The sequence below is a fragment of the Pleurodeles waltl genome, chromosome 6 (genome assembly GCF_031143425.1).
Source record: "Pleurodeles waltl isolate 20211129_DDA chromosome 6, aPleWal1.hap1.20221129, whole genome shotgun sequence".
Classification (NCBI taxonomy): Eukaryota; Metazoa; Chordata; class Amphibia; order Caudata; family Salamandridae; genus Pleurodeles; species Pleurodeles waltl.
In genome coordinates, this window is record NC_090445.1 from 611,337,467 (window position 1) to 611,356,836 (window position 19,370).

Consider the following 19,370-nt stretch of genomic DNA (forward strand, 5'->3'; position numbering starts at 1 on the left):
CCACTCAGTCTGCAGACTCCTTGTTTTTAAGCCAAAAATGGCTCTATTTTATGTGTCTCCCGCTTGAAATTACCTCTGCTTTAACAGAAGTTAAAGGAACTTTTTTTTTTAACTCTCCCACTTTCCTGTTCTAAAATGTTGGCATGTATGCCATTATCCAATCATTTTTTCAAAAACATTTCAGGGGAAATGAACGGAATTGGCAGTGTATAAAGTTGCCAAATAGTTATTTTTTCACTTGCAACTGAATGTGTTTTAATTTTGAAGAAATTCCTGTTGTATTTTCGTGGGTTCCGATGGGTGGGTGCACTAGACACCTCCAGGTGGCGTCATGCTCTCTTTAGTAGCATGTCATGGCCCTGACAGCACAGGACAGCAGAAGGGACAGCTACTTATTGCGCTCCATGCTCCCGAATCTTTATGTGTGCGATGCTGACATCGCTATAAACTCTCCATTCATTCAGGACCAACAAAAACAAAAAAACACAAGAAATAAGATCCAGCAATATGGAAGGTAGTAGCTATGGATAAGCGCACGCCGAACAACTAACATACTCATCAATTCGTTCTTTATACCGCTTTCACTTTTGCTCCTCCCCCTTTTCTCGTGCTCCCTGTCCCTTCATTTATTGTTTAGTATCTCGTGTTTCCTTTTTCTACTTTCATTGAACACTAACAACGGCTCAACCTCTGTCCTGTGCTCTTCTAATGAAACACAGCAGGTAGAGAGACTGCTACCCTAAGTTAAAGGGGTTTTGATTTCCTGACCTAAATCAAGGCAATTTATCTTCCAGGAGGGCATTCACTCAGTCGGGCTCACTTAGTGTTTTTTTATTTTCATTTCTCAAATGCACAAAGCATACCTTCTTGGGGTACGTTCATTGCAGCTTTTCAAACTTTCTTGGAGAAAACATGGGAAACCGAGCGCACAGTTATCCCACACAGTCTGAAACCGCCTGCCACAATAGTTTTCTCCGGGGATCATTGAAGAAGTGATGTTGCTTTTGACCAGTGCTTGAAATGGAAAAATATAAGTGCTTGTTTCTGAGAAGTGCCGGTACTCTCCAATTAAAAGTATTACGGTTTTCTCGAGATGTGCCGGTACTCCCCCTCTCAAAATGAAAAAGTGCCGTTACTGCGTACCGGACAGTACCGGCCCATTTAAAGCACTGCTTTTGACACAATTTATTTTTCTTTTGAAAAAAAATCTCTTTGATGCGTCATTATATTCTTTCTCTGTTTTAAGAAACCATTTCTTTCTTGCAACTGCTGTATTGGAATTAAAAAAAATGCGTTCATTATTGACTGTCTCAATAAAAAGCCTGTCAGTTGCTCGACCCTAGCACCTTCAGTTAGGAGAGTGTAACACCTGTCAAACAGATGACATATTCTTGACTTCCAAGGCTGCTTTTACAGTTGCTACTAGAATAACAAAACTATTCTTCACATTTTGTGGGTTGGGTTGAGTTATTGCTGGTTTCCTGCTTTCCTGATTTCAATATGCCTCTTAGTTGTATTTCAATTCTTCACACCAGTTATTTGTTTTAAAACATTTGTAAACATAAATTAATAGATGCATTTGTCTTGTTCAAAAGTGTCACCATGTGGCTCTGTTTACTTCCCACCTGTCAAGGTCAGTTAATTTTCTTGCCATACAGGATGTATGGTAAAATGATGAGTGAATGCATGAATGGCAGACATGTTGGTAATCTGTCATCCATATGCTGCAGGGAAGCCCGTCTGCGCCCTTCCACGCCTGGACCACGCCCAGTGTTAGGAACCCTTGCTCTGCCACTAAACTCTGATACTCTGCTGCTGAACTCCGGGCCCTGGCCCCTAAGAACTGGGATAACAACTGTTGCATCACCTCTCCTTGGATCACAGCTGGACCCTTCACCTGCCTCCAGTGCCACTCCACCTGCAACACCCACACTACTCCTGGGCTGACGACCTCCAAGCCAGAGAAACAATTTCATTGTTTGCTGCTCAATGCAAGATCCCTCTGCAAACATGCCACAGAAATATGGGACACTGTATCCACCCTCAGACCAGACCTGATGTTCATCACCAAGACCTGGCTTACACCTGTCTCTGCCCCCGACATTGCCTGCACCATCCCGCAAGGATATAAACTTATCCATAAAGACCGCCACAGCAAGCCCGGAGGAGGCATCACCATCATGCATAAGGACAACCTTAACTTCCTAATCCAAACAGACGGCAGAACCACCATCAGGAGTACCCTTGCGTACAGACCCCCCCAGGACCCTGCCCCGAATTCTGCAGGGCCATCGCTGATCTCATTGCCCCCCTAGCCATCGACTTGACAGACTACATAATTTTGGGGAAACCTGAATTTCCATCTAGATGACCCCAGTGACCACAACACCACCAATGGCCTGGACAACCTAAGCAGCATCAGGCTCAAACAACTAGTCACCACCCCCACACCCACTGTGGGGCACACGCTGGACCCCACCTTCTCAGCCAGCAAAAAAATCAAGTTCTCTCAAACAACAGAGCTCACATGGACAGACCACCACTTGGTATACTTCACCATAACCAGCAGACCACAGCCATCCACCCCCCCCCCTCTCTGCAGAAGGGGAAAAGTCACAGAAACCCAATGGACCACTGCCCTTCAGTACAGCAAACCTACCCTCTCCGGCAACCTCATACAAGACACTGGCAACTATCCAAATGGATCCTCAACAGTGCCACATAATCGCCCCCATAAGGAACTTTGCCCCCAGAAGATTCAGCAAGCCTCCAAGGTGGTTCACCCCTGAACTACGCATAGTCAAGAGAGAATGCAAAAAAATAGAAAGATGGTGGCGTAGTAGCAGGGACCCCGCAGACTGCACCACCTAAAAAGATGCTCTGAGCAAATATCATCACTGTCTCAGAGAAGCAAAAAAGGTCACCCTACTCAGTCGCAATGAGGAGAGCACCAACTCCTCAAGATCGTCAAAGAGTTCTCCTGCCCTGCAGCAACTGAAAACACTATCCAACCCACTCAGACCCTCTGCGACTCACTAGCCGACTACTTCTGCAACAAAATCACAGCCATCTACAGAAACGTTCACCCACAACCACCCACCACCTGACTCTATCTGAGAACTCCCCCTGGCACTTCATCACTGACTGGAAACCACTGTCCTTCTAGGAAACAGCCACCCTCATGAGTTCTTCCCACTCCGGCTCACCCAACAACACATGCCCACACTACATCTTCAACATGGGCCAGAAGGAAATCAGCAGTATCCTCTCTCCCTTCCTCAACACCTCCATTAGGACTGCCACTATCCCAGAAGCAAGGAAACAAGCAGAGATCAAGCCACTCCTGAAGAAACCTTCTGTTGATCTCAGCAAAATCAAAAATTACCACCCCATCTCACTGCTCCTATTCCCAGCCAAAGTCCTGGAAAAAGCAATAAATAGCTCGCTCTCTGAACACCTGGAAAGACACAACCTACTTGACCTCATTTTCCGCTCCAACCACAGAGACCACCGGTATGCTCCAGGGCCATTATCACTGACTGTTAGACCTGTCAGTCTTAGGGTTGTCTTCTCCCAAAGTTTTTCCCTGTTTGCCACACATTTCTGCTGTATCTTTTTATTGGTCATACGACTCTAAGAACTTTACCTCTGCTGACCACTGTTAAAAGTGCATGTGCGTCTCCCCTAAACAATGTAACATTGGTGTATCAACAATTGACATATTTATTTTACTTATAAGTCCTTTGTAAAGTGGGATACCATATACTCATGGCCTGTAAAATAAATGCTACTAGTAGGCCTGAAACAATGATTGTGCCACCCGCTTAAGTAGCCCTTTTAACATGTCGCAGGCCTGCCAATGCAGAGCCTGTGTGTGCAGTTTCACCGCCACTTTGACTTGGCATTTAAAACCCCTTGCCAAGCCTTAAACTCCCTTTTTATTACATATAAGTCAACACTAGGGTAGGTCCTAGGTAGCCAATAAGGCAGGTGCTATGTAAGTAAAAGGCGGGACATGTTCTTTTAAGTTTTATATGTCCCGGTAGTGAAAGACTCCTGAAGTCATTTTCCACTACTGTGAGGTAAGCTCCTGTCATAGGCCAGCATTAGGAATTCCTTAATGTACTTTTAAACTGTAATTCCTGATCAGAAAGAATAGCTGTATCACGTTTCATATCATTGGAATGGTAATGATAAATCCTCTTTACTGGTAATGTCGGATTTACCATTACTATTTCAGAAATGACACTTTTAGAAAGTGGGCATTTCTCGGCTCTTACAGCTTTGTGTGCCTGCAGCCCATCTCCAATACACGTCTGGGATGAGTGAGTGACAGCTACACTTTGTGGATCCCCTCTAGACAGCCACAAACTCAGGAAGAATAGGTTTGTATGAGCACTCATCTGCATCTGATTGCTCTTCCTGGGCAGGAAGGGTGGAGGGTAGCTGACCCTTACACCTGAATAGGGATTGCCCGTCCCCACACAAAGGGCTAATTACCCGCTATTGATAATCTGGAGCCACAGCTATGAAGAAAGGACCTCTGTGCACTTCAAAGGCCCCTCTTTGAAGTCATGTCACTTCAAAGGCACATTTGGGTATTAGAACTGGGTCTCTGACCCTACCAAAACAGTACACTGGACCTGTGAAGAACTCTGTCAGGAGTAAGGACTGCTGTTCTACAAGGAGTGCTGCTCTGCAGGACTACTGTCCAAGAAGGACTGATCAATGCTTTGATAAGTTACCCTGCTGCCTGCTGATCTCTGCCCTGCTTAGGAAGGACTGGATCCCTCTCATCTGAACCCAGAGTGACTCTAAGGGCCTGTTTGCTTGCCCTCTGTTCACCTGCAGTCTCATGGACATCACAGACTGCCTGTTAACTGCAACCAGTACCTGGAATCTGCTGTGAGTCCAGCTCTGCCAAGTGGTGCCAATTTAGTCCTGGGCCCTTGGAAGTGAGTGTCTGTAATGCAACCCAAGAAAATCCATGCATCGATGCTGTTTCACCAACCAGAACTGGCACATTTCCTCTCGATGCCAACATATTGCCACTGCTGCCCAAAGTCAGGACACCGCATTGCTGACTGAGTTACGCATCATCCATGGATTCCGATGTGCGCCTCAGCACCAACACATCGCTCCAACCCAGCGGTTCCATGACAATGCAGCGCCTTGACACCTAACACTGCCTGAACCACGACATAACCTCAATGCTGCACAGCTCAGAACCCTTTGCCTGCATCTCCTCGATCGACAACAACACATCTACTCTTCTGCTCAGTGCTTTGAGCCCTCAACTATGACACTTTTTCCAACCAAGGTACTTTTTCAGCTGACACTGCGGGGGTACTGTAGCCGGCCTGCTCTCCTTCATGGTCGGCCTGAACTTTGCATTTACCCTGATCTATTGCAAGCACCAGTAACCTTTCAGTACTCTCCATTTCTGAGCAATATTTTTGGTTTATTCTTGAAATTTTAAAAAAATGCGTATCTCAACTCCTACTGAATGAATTTTCATTGTTTTGATCTTGTTTTACGCATAAAAATATAGGGGGTCATTCTGACCTTGGCGGTAAAAGGCCCTTACCGCCGGTCAGAAGACCACCATAACACCGCCGCGGCAAACCGCCACGGTCATTCTGACCCGCAACTGGCAAACCGCCAAAAAACCCGACATCCACAAAAGTCCACCACACGAAAGGTCAGCGAAAAACTGCCGATGACCAAACCTCCACCGTCACGCCAACAGAAAAACGCCCATGCCATTACGACCCACGAATCCACGCGGCGGTCATTCAACCGCGGTATTCCATTGGCGATACACACCGCCGCAGTCAAAATTCACACACCCTTACAAAACACAGCCACAATGGACAATTTAAAACACACACACCTGATACACATACAAACAACACTCCCACACACCCAATACAATATAAAACACACACCCACATCACCCACAAACCCCTTCGGAAAAAAAAATCGACAGAAAGCCAGAGATAGACAGCACTGCTTAGACAACACCATCACACAGAGGCAAACCACACCATCACCCACACAATATCCACGCACAAAACACCACACATCACCACACTCTACAACACATACACCACCCCACACCACATCCACATCACCCTATGGCACCCCAAAGACACCCCCGGTTCTCAGACGCCAAACTCCGGGTCATGGTGGAGGAAATAGTTCGGGTAGAGCCCCAGCTCTTCGGGACACAGGTGCAGCACACCACCATTGCCAGGAAGATGGAGCTATGGCAAAGGATAGTCGAAAGGGTCAACGCTGTGGGACAGCATCCACGAAATCGGGATGACATCAGGAAGCGCTGGAACGACCTACGGGGGAAGGTGCGTTCCATGGTATCAAGGCACAACATCGTGGTGCAGAAGACTGGCGGCGGACCCCCACCTACTCCCCCAGAATTCACAGCATGGGAGGAGGAAGTCTTGCACATCCTGCATCCTGAGGGCCTCGCAGGAGTAGGCGGAGGAATGGACTCTGGTAAGTCAAATCTTAACTACTTCTTCCCACCCCCACCCCACCTGCATGCCAGCACATACCCCCAGCCTCACCCCCACCCCCATCACACCTACTCCCTGCAAATGGCTCACCATCACAACCCACCCATCCCAACACCTAGACCTGCATGCGTCCACAAAGCATGGAAGCCCATCACCAAAGCATGCCCACTGCACATACAAATCTCCCCCACAAGCCACCCTCACAAAAGCCCACACACAGGAATGCCAGCCCTGGGGTACACGGGCACCCACCCATTGACCGATATGGCACACACTGAAGCAATAACCATACCTCTATACCCCTGCAGGACCCGAACGCCACCACACCGCCCAGGAGGGTCCAGAAATGTAAATCCCACCCCCAGAAGAGGCCACCAGTGATGACAGCAGCTCTGTCTCCCTGGACCCAGATGACCAGCCCGGACCATCGGGGACCTCTGGACAGTCGGTTCCCCTCACACAGCCACTGGCCACAGCAGACCCAACCCCCTCTGGGAACACCAGCACAGCTCCCACCCAGCGGGCCCATGCCCCTGTCTCCAGGACACGTCAATCAGCGGTGTGTCCACCACTACAGGGCACCCAGGCTAACCCACCACCCCAACAACAACAGGGACCTGGGGGCAGTGGTAGTGGGCACACCGTCCAGGGGACGGAGGCCCAGGGAAACAGGGGAACTGGGAGGGCTGCTGTGCGACAGGGGGGGGACAGGCCCAGGGAACCCACTCTCCACGAGGCCCTCTCCTCCATCATGGGAGCATACCACCACTCCCAGGAGACGATGGCGATGGTACTGGCCAGGTTCCAGGAGATCCAGGTCATGCAGGAGCAACAGTACATGGGGTTCAGGGAAGAACTTAGAACCATCAGTTCCGCAATGGGCACCATCGTAGGGGCACTCAACCAGATTGTCACCACATTGCGGGACCATGTGGCACCACAAAGGGCCCCTGTCACTAGCATGGACCAAGAACTGCCTACCACCTCCGCCGGCGCTAGTGGACAGGAGGCCCCCACACAATAACAGGCCACCAGAACCCCACCTCCTGCAGAAGAAGAACCACCCCGCAAGCGGGGCCTGAGATCTCGTAAGAAGACAGAGTAGGATGTCAAGACCACCGCCAGCAAAGGATACCCCCTGATGTTATCCCACTGTCCCACATTGTCACCCTGTCCAACCTTTAACTGCCCCTGCTCCACCTTCCACAGGCATATGGACAATGCACCTGTGAGACTGAAAAGCTGGACTCTGCCATGGACATTCCTCCACTATCACCCATCACCGATTTCCCACCATGTCCCTAAATATAAATTTTAATAAAAACACGTATTGCACAAAAACAATCTGGAGTCTGCCTGTATTGTGAACAAATGTATTAAACATAATGCTGCCAAAATGTCCAGTTACACAGTGATGAAAACATACCACTGTCACACAGCTGTAGTCCATGGGGAAACAAAGCAGAGGTCACGCAGTGGGGGCCACATCTCTGAAATTTGAAGGGAAAGTCACAACTCAGTTAACATACACTGGGGGAATAGGACAGACAGTAGAGAGGCAGGAGACTGTAAGTAAATGTAAAATGCCGGTGTTGATTCTTACCTGTGTGTTATTGAAAATACTGTAGTATCACTCTGTCCCTGTTGTCTGTGTCGTCCCCATCGTCTTCCTCCTCTTCACTCTCCACAGGTTCCACCGCTGCCACAACACCACCATCTGGACCATACTTCTGCAGGAAAGGCACCTGGCGTCGCAAAGCAAGGTTGTGAAGCATACAGCAGGCCACGATGATATGACACACCTTCTTTGCTGAGTACATTAGGGATCCACCTGTCATATGCAGGCACCTAAACCTGACCTTCAGGAGGCCGAAGGTCCGCTCAATCACCCTCCTAGTACGCTCATGGGCCTCATTGTACCGTTCCTCTGCCCTTGTCCTGGGATTCCTTACTGGGGTCAGTAGCCACAACAGGTTGGGGTAACCAGAGTCACCTATTAGCCACACACGGTGTCTGTGTAGCTGTTCCATCACATAAGGGATGCTGCTATTTCGCATGATATACGCGTCATGCACTGACCCAGGGAACTTGGCATTTACATGGGAGATGTACTGGTCAGCCAAACAGACCACCTGGACATTCATCGAATGATAACTTTTTCTGTTCCTGTACACCTGTTCACTTCCTCTGGGGGGTACCAAAGCCACATGGGTCCCATCAATGGCCCCAATGACGTTGGGAATATGTCCAAGGGTATAGAAATTACCCTTCACTGCAGCCAAATCCTCCACCTCAGGGGAAACAATGTAGCTCCGCATGTATTTCATCAGGGCAGACAACACTCTGGACAAAACCTTAGAAAACATAAGCTGAGACATCCCAGATGAAATGGCCACTGTTGTTTGGAATGATCCACTTGCAAAAAAATGGAGTACTGACAGAACCTGCACTAGAGGGGGTATCCCTGTGGGTTGGCGGATGGGTGACATCAGGTCTGGCTCCAGCTGGGCACACAGTTCCTGTATAGTGGCTCGGTCAAGTCTGTAGGTGAGTATGACATGTCGTTCTTCCATTGTCGACAGGTCCACCAGCGGTCTGTACACGGGAACAGCCCTCCATCTCCTCACAAGTCCCTGTGGACGGTGCCTAGGAAGGACAACATGGAGCACAGAGTCAAACAACCCACAGGTACGTTCACACAGCTTGCACAGAACACGATTCTCTATGCATTGAATGGCATGTATGAGTGGCAATGCAAGGCCTAGGCCTGTGTGACGCAGTAGAAATTAAGCCATGTGGGCCTTTGAAATGGCGGCTGCCTGACCTGTGAAGTGTGACAATGTGATGTGAGCTCATTGCGCTGGCGTGACACACCGTGGCGGTAGGCGGTCAAAGACCGCGGTGCAAAGCCGCATTGGTTAACATTGAACCCTATGGGTTTCAGGAGCCAATGAGGATGTGCGCCGGCGGTCGCGGTACGCACCGCCGCGGTACGCACCGCCGCGGCCGTGACCGCCATTTTCTATCTGCTTATTCACTCGAGACCTGATCATCCACAGGAGAGGACCTATACTGCAAGTGCTGCTGTGACCTCGGTCTGGAAGTGACAATGGCTGCTGCGACTGGGGAAAGGGCCCCTGCCTTCACTTCAGAAGAGTTGGAGACACTCGTGGATGGGGTCCTCCCCCAGTATGCGCTACTCTACGGTCCTCCAGACCAACAGGTGAGTACACTGGGACCATGCTTAGTGGGCAATGCCTGGGTTGAGTGGGGTGAATGAACGATGGTGGGGAGGGGAGCGAATGAGGAATGCATCGCACAACAGATGAGAGCATGTGCCACATGGCAAGGTTGGGGAGGGGGGGCCACTCACATCGACCATGCAGAAAAGTGATGATGTTTCTTTTCCCACCCTGTACATGTCACATAGGTCAGCGCCCATCAGAAGAGCGACATTTGGTGTGCCATCGCCAAGGACGTCTGGGCCCTGGGGGTCCACAACAGACGGGGCACCCACTGCCGCAAGAGGTGGGAGGACATCCGCCGCGGGAGCAGAAAGACCGCCGAGGCTCTGCTGGGGATGGCCTCCCAACCTAGGAGGGGTGCCACACGGCAATTGACCCCCCGATTTGGATGGGCGCGTGAGGACATCACAGCAGACACAAGGGGGTGAGTACCAGCACATTCTGCTATCTTTGCACACAGTGGAGGTGCCTGGGTGGGGGAGGAGGGCTGTGGGTATCCCTAGGCCAGGGTGATTTCTGTAGGCTAGGCCCCTCCGTGAGGCATGGCCCTGTGCCCCCGCCCCCCACCTCTGTAGGGTGCCTAGTACAGCTATTCATGGCCCTGTGTCATCTATGTGGGCAGTTGTCGTCCATAGGCTTGTAGGCCATGTCCCACTGATTGATTAGTGTACCCCAAGTGCGCGGTGTAGTGCAGTGGGCTTCTGTGTCTGTCCTCTCCGCCAACGGTGTCGCCAATGCATGCACTCAACATGTCTTTATTTGTTCTCCCCCCCTTTTTTTTGGTCTTCATGTTCATGTGTGCACTAGCATCATCAGGCGGAGGAGAAGTGGCATCGGCGCACGAGGGAGCTGCATCTCACATGGCCCCGGAGGGCCATGCAACCGACTCCGAGTACACCAGTGAAACGGAGGGCGAGGGGAGCTCCACAACGGGGACCCGTGGAGACGTCAGCGACACTGACACGTCCTCGGAAGGGAGCTCCCTTGGGGTGGCGGCAACATCCGTGCCCACCGCTATAACAGGTACAGCCGCCACCCAGCGCACCAGCTCCGCCCTCCCAGCAGCCCCTCAGCGTTCGCCCCGTGCCCGCTCGGCCAGGAAGCCGGCCATCTCCTTCGCCCCAGGCACCTCAGGCCCTGCCCCAGTTATCCCTGCTGCCCTCAGTGAGGAGGTCATTGACCTCCTGAGGACCATCATTGTTGGGCAGTCTACCCTTTTGAATGCCATCCAGGGTGTAGAAAGGGAGGTGCATCGGAGCAATGCATACCTGGAGGGCATTCATTCGGGTCAGGCTGCCCATCAGCGATCGTTCAATGCTCTGGCCTCAGCACTGACGGCAGCCATTGTCCCTGTCTCCAGCCTCCCTCCTCCAACTCCCTCCACCCAGACCCACTCCTCTGTTCATCTGCCTATCCCAGCCACACCTACAGACCAGCCTGCACACACCTCAACACCTAAGGGCAGCTCATCCAGACATAAGCACCACAGATCACACAAGCATTCACCCAAGCAACATCCACATGCAGACATGCCAACAGCCACTGCCTCCTCTGTGTCCCCCTCCTCCTCGTCTCCCTCCTCCCTCCCTGTGACGTCTCCACTCACACCTGCATGCACACCACCATCAGCCAGTACGTCCATCACCAGCACACCCTCCAGAACAGTCCGCACACGTGCAGTCACCACCCCCACTGCCATATACACGTCCCCTGTGTCCTCTCCCAGTGTGTCTGTCACCCCCTCTTCCAAACCACACAAACGCAGGCAGCCACCCACCCAACAGCCATCCACCTCACGACAGCCTCCGTCAGAAGCACCTGCACCCAAAGACAGCACACTTGACTCTCCTACAACCACATCCTCTTCCTCCACTCCCATACCCACTACACCTACCCGTCCCTGTTTTTCTAAATTGATTTTCCTTTCCAACCTTGACCTCTTTCCAACAACTGACCCACCCCCTCCATCTCGTAAGAGTCCAAACAGCACCTCAGCCACCACAAGCCCTGCATCTACTAGGACCATAGTTCAGGGCTATTGGAGTCCACCAGCTCCTAGGGCAGGAACATCGGCCAGCAGCAAGGGGACAGCCAGCCCACCCCCTGGGAAGAGGACCAAAAAAGTGAAGGGCCGGCGCGACAGGCCTGAGACGGCTGCCCCCAAGGACACTAGCCTTGCCCCGTCCCCTGGCACATCCACAAAGGGAGGCAAGGGCCCCAGAGATTCTGCAAAGGAGGGCAAGGGCAGCAGGGCGGACAAGTCCGGCAGCAGGCGAGCTGCCCAGGAGGGCCCCATCAGCCCCATTCCGGGTGTGACGGAGGACACTCACAGGCCCAGGACTCCAGCACAGGAGGGCCCCGCAAGCGAAAGGTCGGATGGCGACTGAGCATGAAATATTGGCCAGATCTGGTTCCCTAGGAACACTAGACAAGCACCGCTGAACAGGGCCCCACCAAGACAAGCACCGCTGAACAGGGCCCCACCAAGACAAGCACCGCTGAACAGGGCCCGCCGTGAGAAGCACTGCTGAACAGGGCCCCGCCAAGACAAGCACCGCTGAACAGGGTCCACCGTGAGAAGCACCGCTGAACAGGGCCCGCCCTGAGAAGCACCGCTGAACAGGGCCAAGACAAGCACCGCTGAACAGGTCCCGCCAAGACAAGCACCGCTGAACAGGGCCCGCCGTGAGAAGCACCGCTGAACAGGGCCCCGCCAAGACAAGCACCGCTGAACAGGGTCCGCCGTGAGAAGCACCGTTGAACAGGGCCTGCCGTGAGAAGCACCGCTGAACAGGGCCCCGCCAAGACAAGCACCGCTGAACAGGGCCCCGCCAAGACAAGCACCGCTGAACAGGGCCCGCCGTGAGAAGCACCGCTGAACAGGGCCCGCCGTGAGAAGCACTGCTGAGCAGGGCCCCGCCAAGACAAGCACCGCTGAACAGGGCCCGCCGTGAGAAGCACCTCTGAACAGGGCCCCGCCAAAGAAAGCACCGCTGAACAGGGCCCGCCGTGAGAAGCACCACTCCGCTGGGCCCTTCATCTCAAGCACCGCTCCGCTGGGCCCTTCCTCTCAAGCACCGCTCCGCTGGGCACCGCCGTCTCTGAACCGCTCCGCTGGGCCCTTCCTGTCAAGCACCGCTCCGCTGGGCCCTTCATCTCAAGCACCGCTCCGCTGGGCACCGCCGTCTCTGAACTGTTCTGCTGGGCCCTTCCTCTCAAGCACCGCTCCGCTGGGCACCGCCGTCTCTGAACCGCTCCGCTGGGCCCTTCCTCTCAAGCACTGCTCCGCTGGGCACCACCGTCTCTGAATCGCTCCGCTGGGCCCTTCCTCTCAAGCACCACTCCGCTGGGCCCTTCATCTCAAGCACCGCTCCGCTGGGCCCTTCCTGTCAAGCACCGCTCCGCTGGGCCTTTCCTGTCAAGCACCGCTCTGCTGGGCACCGCCGTCTCTGAACCGCTCCGCTGGGCCCTTCCTCTCAAGCACCGCTCCGCTGGGCACCGCCGTCTCTGAACCGCTCCGCTGGGCCCTTCCTCTCAAGCACCGCTCCACTGGGCACCGCCGTCTCTGAACCGCTCCGCTGGGCCCTTCCTGTCAAGCACCGCTCCGCTGGGCCCTTCCTCTCAAGCACCGCTCCGCTGGGCACCGCCGTCTCTGAACCGCTCTGCTGGGCCCTTCCTCTCAAGCACCGCTCCGCTGGGCACCGCCGTCTCTGAACCGCTCCGCTGGGCCCTTCCTCTCAAGCACCGCTCCGCTAGGCCCTTCATCTCAAGCACCGCTCCGCTGGGCCCTTCCTGTCAAGCACCGCTCCGCTGGGCCCTTCCTGTCAAGCACCGCTCCGCTGGGCCTTTCCTGTCAAGCACCGCTCTGCTGGGCACCGCCGTCTCTGAACCGCTCCGCTGGGCCCTTCCTGTCAAGCACCGCTCCGCTGGGCACCGCCGTCTCTGAACTGCTCTGCTGGGCCCTTCCTCTCAAGCACCGCTCCGCTGGGCACCGCCGTCTCTGAACCGCTCCGCTGGGCCCTTCCTCTCAAACACCACTCCGCTGGGCACCGCCGTCTCTGAACTGCTCTGCTGGGCCCTTCCTCTCAAGCACCGCTGGCCCATTGGCAGGGCCGGATCTGTGTCGGACAGGGCTTCACGAAGCACTCTAGCCACCATGCCTCCTCCATAACCAGTGGAGTCTGTAATCCACCTGATGGACTGTGGCTTTGCACTTCCCAGGATGTAACAGTGGTCAACCCACCCACGGTTTAGACTTGACAGACTGTGGCTTTGCACTCCCCAGGATGCAGCAGTGGGCAATCCACCCACTGTTTAGACTTGTGAGACTGTGGCTTGGCACTCCCCAGGATGCAGCAGTGGGCAATCCACCCACTGTTTAGACTTGAGAGACTGTGGCTTTGCACTCCCCAGGATGCAGCAGTGGGCAATCCACCCACTGTTTAGACTTGAGAGACTGTGGCTTTGCACTCCCCAGGAGGCAGCAGTGGGCAATCCACCCACTGTAGAGACTTGAGAGACTGTGGCTTTGCACTCCCAGGATGGTACAGTGGGCATGGAGGCCCCTCGTGGATCTGGCGTCGTGGACTCATGTGGCTGAGGTGCCCCCCCTTCCCTTCCCCCTGAGGTGCCTGTAGTTTTATTATCTGATGCCCCAGCAGTGTTCTCTCCAATGGAATCCGGTCTCGTGTGTGGGCTTTGCCCATGTGTTTATGCACATTGGCCCACGAACAATGGAAGGTTGCCAAAATGTGCTGGACTTTTGCCCTATGTATATATTGTTAATGATGTTATTTATTTTATTTATATATTTCATATTTCACATTACTTAAAATTTGCTATAATATACTTCAATTTTAATGATCATTTTATTTTGTCTTTGCATTATTCCGTGGGGTTTGGGGGGTGTCACTCTGACTTGTTGCTCTGCATTGGTGTGTAGGTATTTGGGGGAGGGGGGGGATGAGTGTATCGCGTATGTGTGTGCCCGTAACCTTTCCTCCTCCCCCCTCCCCTGTGTCGTAGGTGCAGTACTCACCGTTGTCGTCTGCGCCGGCGTTCGTGCTCCTGGTAGAGGAGCAGGTAGACAATAGCTGGTAGGATGTTTAATTCGGGTTCCATGCTGTCCTGATTCCTCGTGGAGCGTATAGAGGTGAGCGTTTTCCCGTTCGTAGTCTGTTTCCGCCGTGTTTTTATCAGCGGGGCTCCCGCCCCGGAAAAGGTTGCGGATTGGTGAGTTGTGATAGGGTGGGCGGTACATTGTCTGCCGCCTGCCTGTTGGCGGTGACCGCCGCGCTGTTTGTTTGTCCCGCCGTGGCGGTCGGAGTGTTAAAGTGGCGGGCTGTGTTGGCGGTTCCCGCCAGGGTCAGAATTCCATTTTTTTTACTGCCTGCCTGTTGGCGGGTTGGCCGCCGCCTTAACACTGACCGCCAGGGTTGGAATGACCCCCATAATCTATTATTCTAATCCCGTGTAGAGTACTTTGGTGTTTTCATTGTGTTATTGTGTGTGTGTGTTGCACAAATACTTTACACATTGCCTCCTTAGATAAGCCTGACTGCACTGTGCCAAGCAACCAGAGGGTGAGCACAGGTTATGTCTAAGTGTGGGTCTAGCTTACCCTGACTAGAAGTGGTGGTTCTTGCTTGTACAGGGTGCATACTTTGACAACCGGAAACTACAGTTCTAACACTGGCATACAATGATGTTAACTGAGATGGTACAATGGAATGGAATGGTACAATGATACCCAGAGAATTCCCTGATCCGTGGCATGGAATGAGTTTAATCTGAAACAGCCTGGTCTCTGGCAAGGAATGAAGGTAATTATTAATACACCCCACTGATCTCTTGACATGTTGATGACAACATTCTTCCTCGATCTCTGTGTGGGAGGAGAATAGTCACTTATGTTCCTAAAAATTGGCATGGTGGGAAACCTCTTTCAGGTCTCAGACATGGGACCAAGGAAATTGTGAAACATTACTGACTTCTGACAATGCTTCATGATGTCACAATGATTGAGATAGGATCAGATTATCACATATACCCCTGATCTTCAGCTTGATGGGATCCACACACATCCCATATCTCTTGCGCTGAAGGAGATCAAGTAGAGAAAAATCTTGATCTTTCTTAAAGGATAAGGTTTTTGGTCTGTGGCATTGCAAGATTGGTTCCTGGTTTCTTCTTTGTGGTGAGGTTATTTACTCATGTAACTGATTTTTGGCAGGGCATGAGAATGCCCACATATCACGCTGATCTCTGCTATAGCTTATTCAAATATGTTCCTGATCTCTAACTTCGCAAGACAATAATCCAGTATCTTCTTTATGTTTCACATGATTTAACATATTCAAGCACATTTGAATGGGATCACCAGAAAGGGAGGAAAACCACATACAGACATGATCTTTGGCATAGGGTGGGGGGTGGGGGCATTTGTATAGATCTATTTCATCAATTGTTAGTACTGGATATGAAAGAGCAGAGTTGGTTTGCAAAAATGCATTCAGCATAGAAGTTCAAAGAATTTCCCGTAACGATGCAGACTCTCACCATTCCTGCCAACAGCCCTCTCCAAGTATCTCCTTGCCTTCATTATTTATTTGTTTTGATATTAAAATAACTGTATGCTTCCTTTCTGTCACATTATATTGCTTTTGCGAACTTAATCCATTTTAATACCGCAGACAAAGATATATCTGAGTCTACATGTTTGAAGGCCCGCATCCTATTTCATATAGCAATCTCCTGCTCTTAGTCAGGTGCAAGAGATGGCATTTTATGCACCTGCATGCTCAAAAAATTAGCCCCATCAGCTTTTAAACCCAAACACAGAAGAATATCGCATGATGTGTGCTCTTCTACTCCTGTTGTCAATGTCAACTATGGCAAGGATACCTCGAGTACCATATCCAAATGGTTAGTATATGCATTGCGAGTTACAGTGTGGGACAGGTACATAATGTAAGTACCAAGCAAATTGCCTGTAAAACCAGGTGCCAAGGTAAAGTGGTTAAAAGCTTTCAAAAAGAATCCAAAGGGAAAGAGAGGAGGATTATAGTGCAGTAAAATGTACTGTTACCGTGTCAGCTTATAGACCATTAGTCTATTTAGCTTCATGTTCAAAGGGTCAGATATGTAGAACTAAGAAACTTTTCACTTGCCTGACCCGAATCAGACAACTCCCAAATTTTCAATTGCTTCATAATTAACTTCCTGATGGCTATTCAGTGGTATCCATACACAGCATTCAGATCACAACAAAACGAATTTGAACCCCGAACTGGTTGTCTTCCCGCACTACCCCTCTATGAGGCTTGCACGGACAGTTGCATGATGAGTACACTGTAGACAAATAAACTGACCTTCGGGTGAAAGGACTCTCCGCTTGCTCCGTCTGTGACATGATCTGTGAAAAAGAACACAGTATTAGAAAATCAAGGTAAAATGATCTCCATAAAAGTTACTTGATTATTCCATCTTGGTAGTTGGTGCATTTATCCAGAACACGGAGACCTGAACAGAGATAAGCATAAGAGTATTGTGAGATCACCGACATGTCAATGACAGTTACACCATGAAGGAGATCAGGCTACATTGCTTGATTAGAACCCTGGAATTTCATCAGGGGTCAGATGTATCAGTGTCATTTTTGCAATCACTAGAGTAGCAAGGGTATCCAGTGTCATATTCCTGTACTCGGAATTACCGATGGAGTGCTAATCCGTAACACCAAGGTACAGAATTATTGTGCTTTTGTGAGTACCATTACTGGAGGAACTGCTGCCTAAGCAACACTAGCATAAGTAAATTGGCCTTACCAGGAAATACCACTACTCCACTGAATTATAACTTTGGTGAAAGATATAGGAAGTAGAACTTTCATCATTTCTCACAACAAAAAATATGAGTGTTAGGCCTATCAGCCTTAGGGTGGTCTTCCCTCAAACGTTTTGCCCTTACCCATTCTAGTTTTTGTTGGCCTTAGGACTCTCTGCACTTTACCACTGCTAACCAGAGTGAAAGTGCTTGTGCTCTCTCCCTAAAACACAGTAGGATTGGCTTGTATCCAATTGGCACAATTAATGTACTTGTAAGTCCCTAGTAAAGTGGTACCCTGTGTACCCAGGGCCTGTAAATGAAATGCTACTAGTGGGCCTACAACATGGATTGTGCCACCCACCTAAATAGCCCTGTAAATCATGTCCCAGGCCTGCCAGTGGAGTCTGGCTGTGCAGTATTAAACTGACATATCGACCTGGCAAAATAAACCTTTTGCCAGGCCCAAACCTTCCTTTTTAATACATATAGGTCACTTCTAGTGTAAGCCCTGAACAGCCCATAGGGCATGGTGCAGTGTATTTTAAAAGTTGGGCACATATATTTAAACTATAAATGTCCTGGTAGTGAAAACCTCTTAAATTCCACTCTCACTACTGCAAGGCCAACCTCTCCCAAGTGATAACATTGGGTTTCCTTATTACATTTATTAAGTGATATCTTTCAATTGACATGTTCTTGTCCTAACCATTTGGTGTCCCTGGGTCAAATGACTAGGTGTATCTGGCAGTTGATCCTTGTATATTGCTCCCAGACAGTGAGACAAAAGGAAGATAGGTGTTGGGAGGATGGGCCACTCTGACTTACAAGGGGAGGACCTGTCACCTGCCACACATGCACGAACAAAGGCCCTGCCGTACACACACTCCATTTATCACTAGTCTTTTGTTACCCCAGACAAGCTGGGGCCAGGGCAGGGAGGAAGGGTATGCCTAACACCTCAAGCAGGTAGTAACCTCGAAAACCTTCTCCTACTTCAAAGTGGGCACCAGGTATACGGAATGGGCCCTCAGACCAACCTCTTCAGAATACATCTGGACCTTCAGAAGACTCAGAAGGACTGTTGTGCTGTTTTGCTGCAAGAAGGAATGCCACTCTACTGCCCTCCCATCTGAGTGAGAGGGAATCGACCTGCACATTGAACTCAGGGCCTCTAGACTAACTCCAAGGGCTAGTTGGCTGGCCTCCTGATCAGAGCCTCAGGGACAGAGTAGGCCCCAAGAAACTTGAACTCAGCACACCTTGAACTCAGCACTTAATCTGCCAGCTGTAAGTCCTGCCATCCCAGGTGGTGCTACCCTAGTCCTGGATCCTTGAAATGTGGCCTAACAATGCTCTGTCAGCCAAGCTGTGGTCCCAGCAGAACAAACACATCCCTTCCCAAAACTCTAAAGTGCAGTCACAGCGTGACACATCGCCTCACAGACCTCCACATTGGAACCGCTGTGAGATGCATTTCCAATGCAGGACTTTGCATCACAGCCCACAGCTGCCTCGGAGCCATGACTTGGTGATGCATCCCCACTGCATGTCTCCGCATTGCAAGTCCCTCATCAATGGTATCCTCAATGACGATGCAGGACTCTGCACTGCAAGCCCAGCAACTTCTTCAGAGCCAGCCTGTGCAGGACGCATCTTCGACGCAGGAGCACACACTGCAAGGCCCTCATTATAGGCATCCTCAAAGATGATGCAGGTCCTTCCATCACAGCTTCACAGCTTTCCTGAACTGCGACTGCACAAT

At 51.2% G+C, this 19,370-nt stretch overlaps 1 protein-coding gene across 1 annotated transcript in view; it reads right to left on the reverse strand.

The window, feature by feature from the left end:
• Positions 1-19,370, reverse strand: part of LAD1 (ladinin 1) — a 266,379-nt gene that overhangs the window by 38,382 nt on the left and 208,627 nt on the right. Inside the window, exon 7 of the mRNA XM_069238901.1 lies at positions 17,152-17,195. Within this exon, the coding sequence (XP_069095002.1) occupies positions 17,152-17,195 (44 nt within the window). The remainder of the gene's footprint in view (positions 1-17,151; positions 17,196-19,370) is intronic.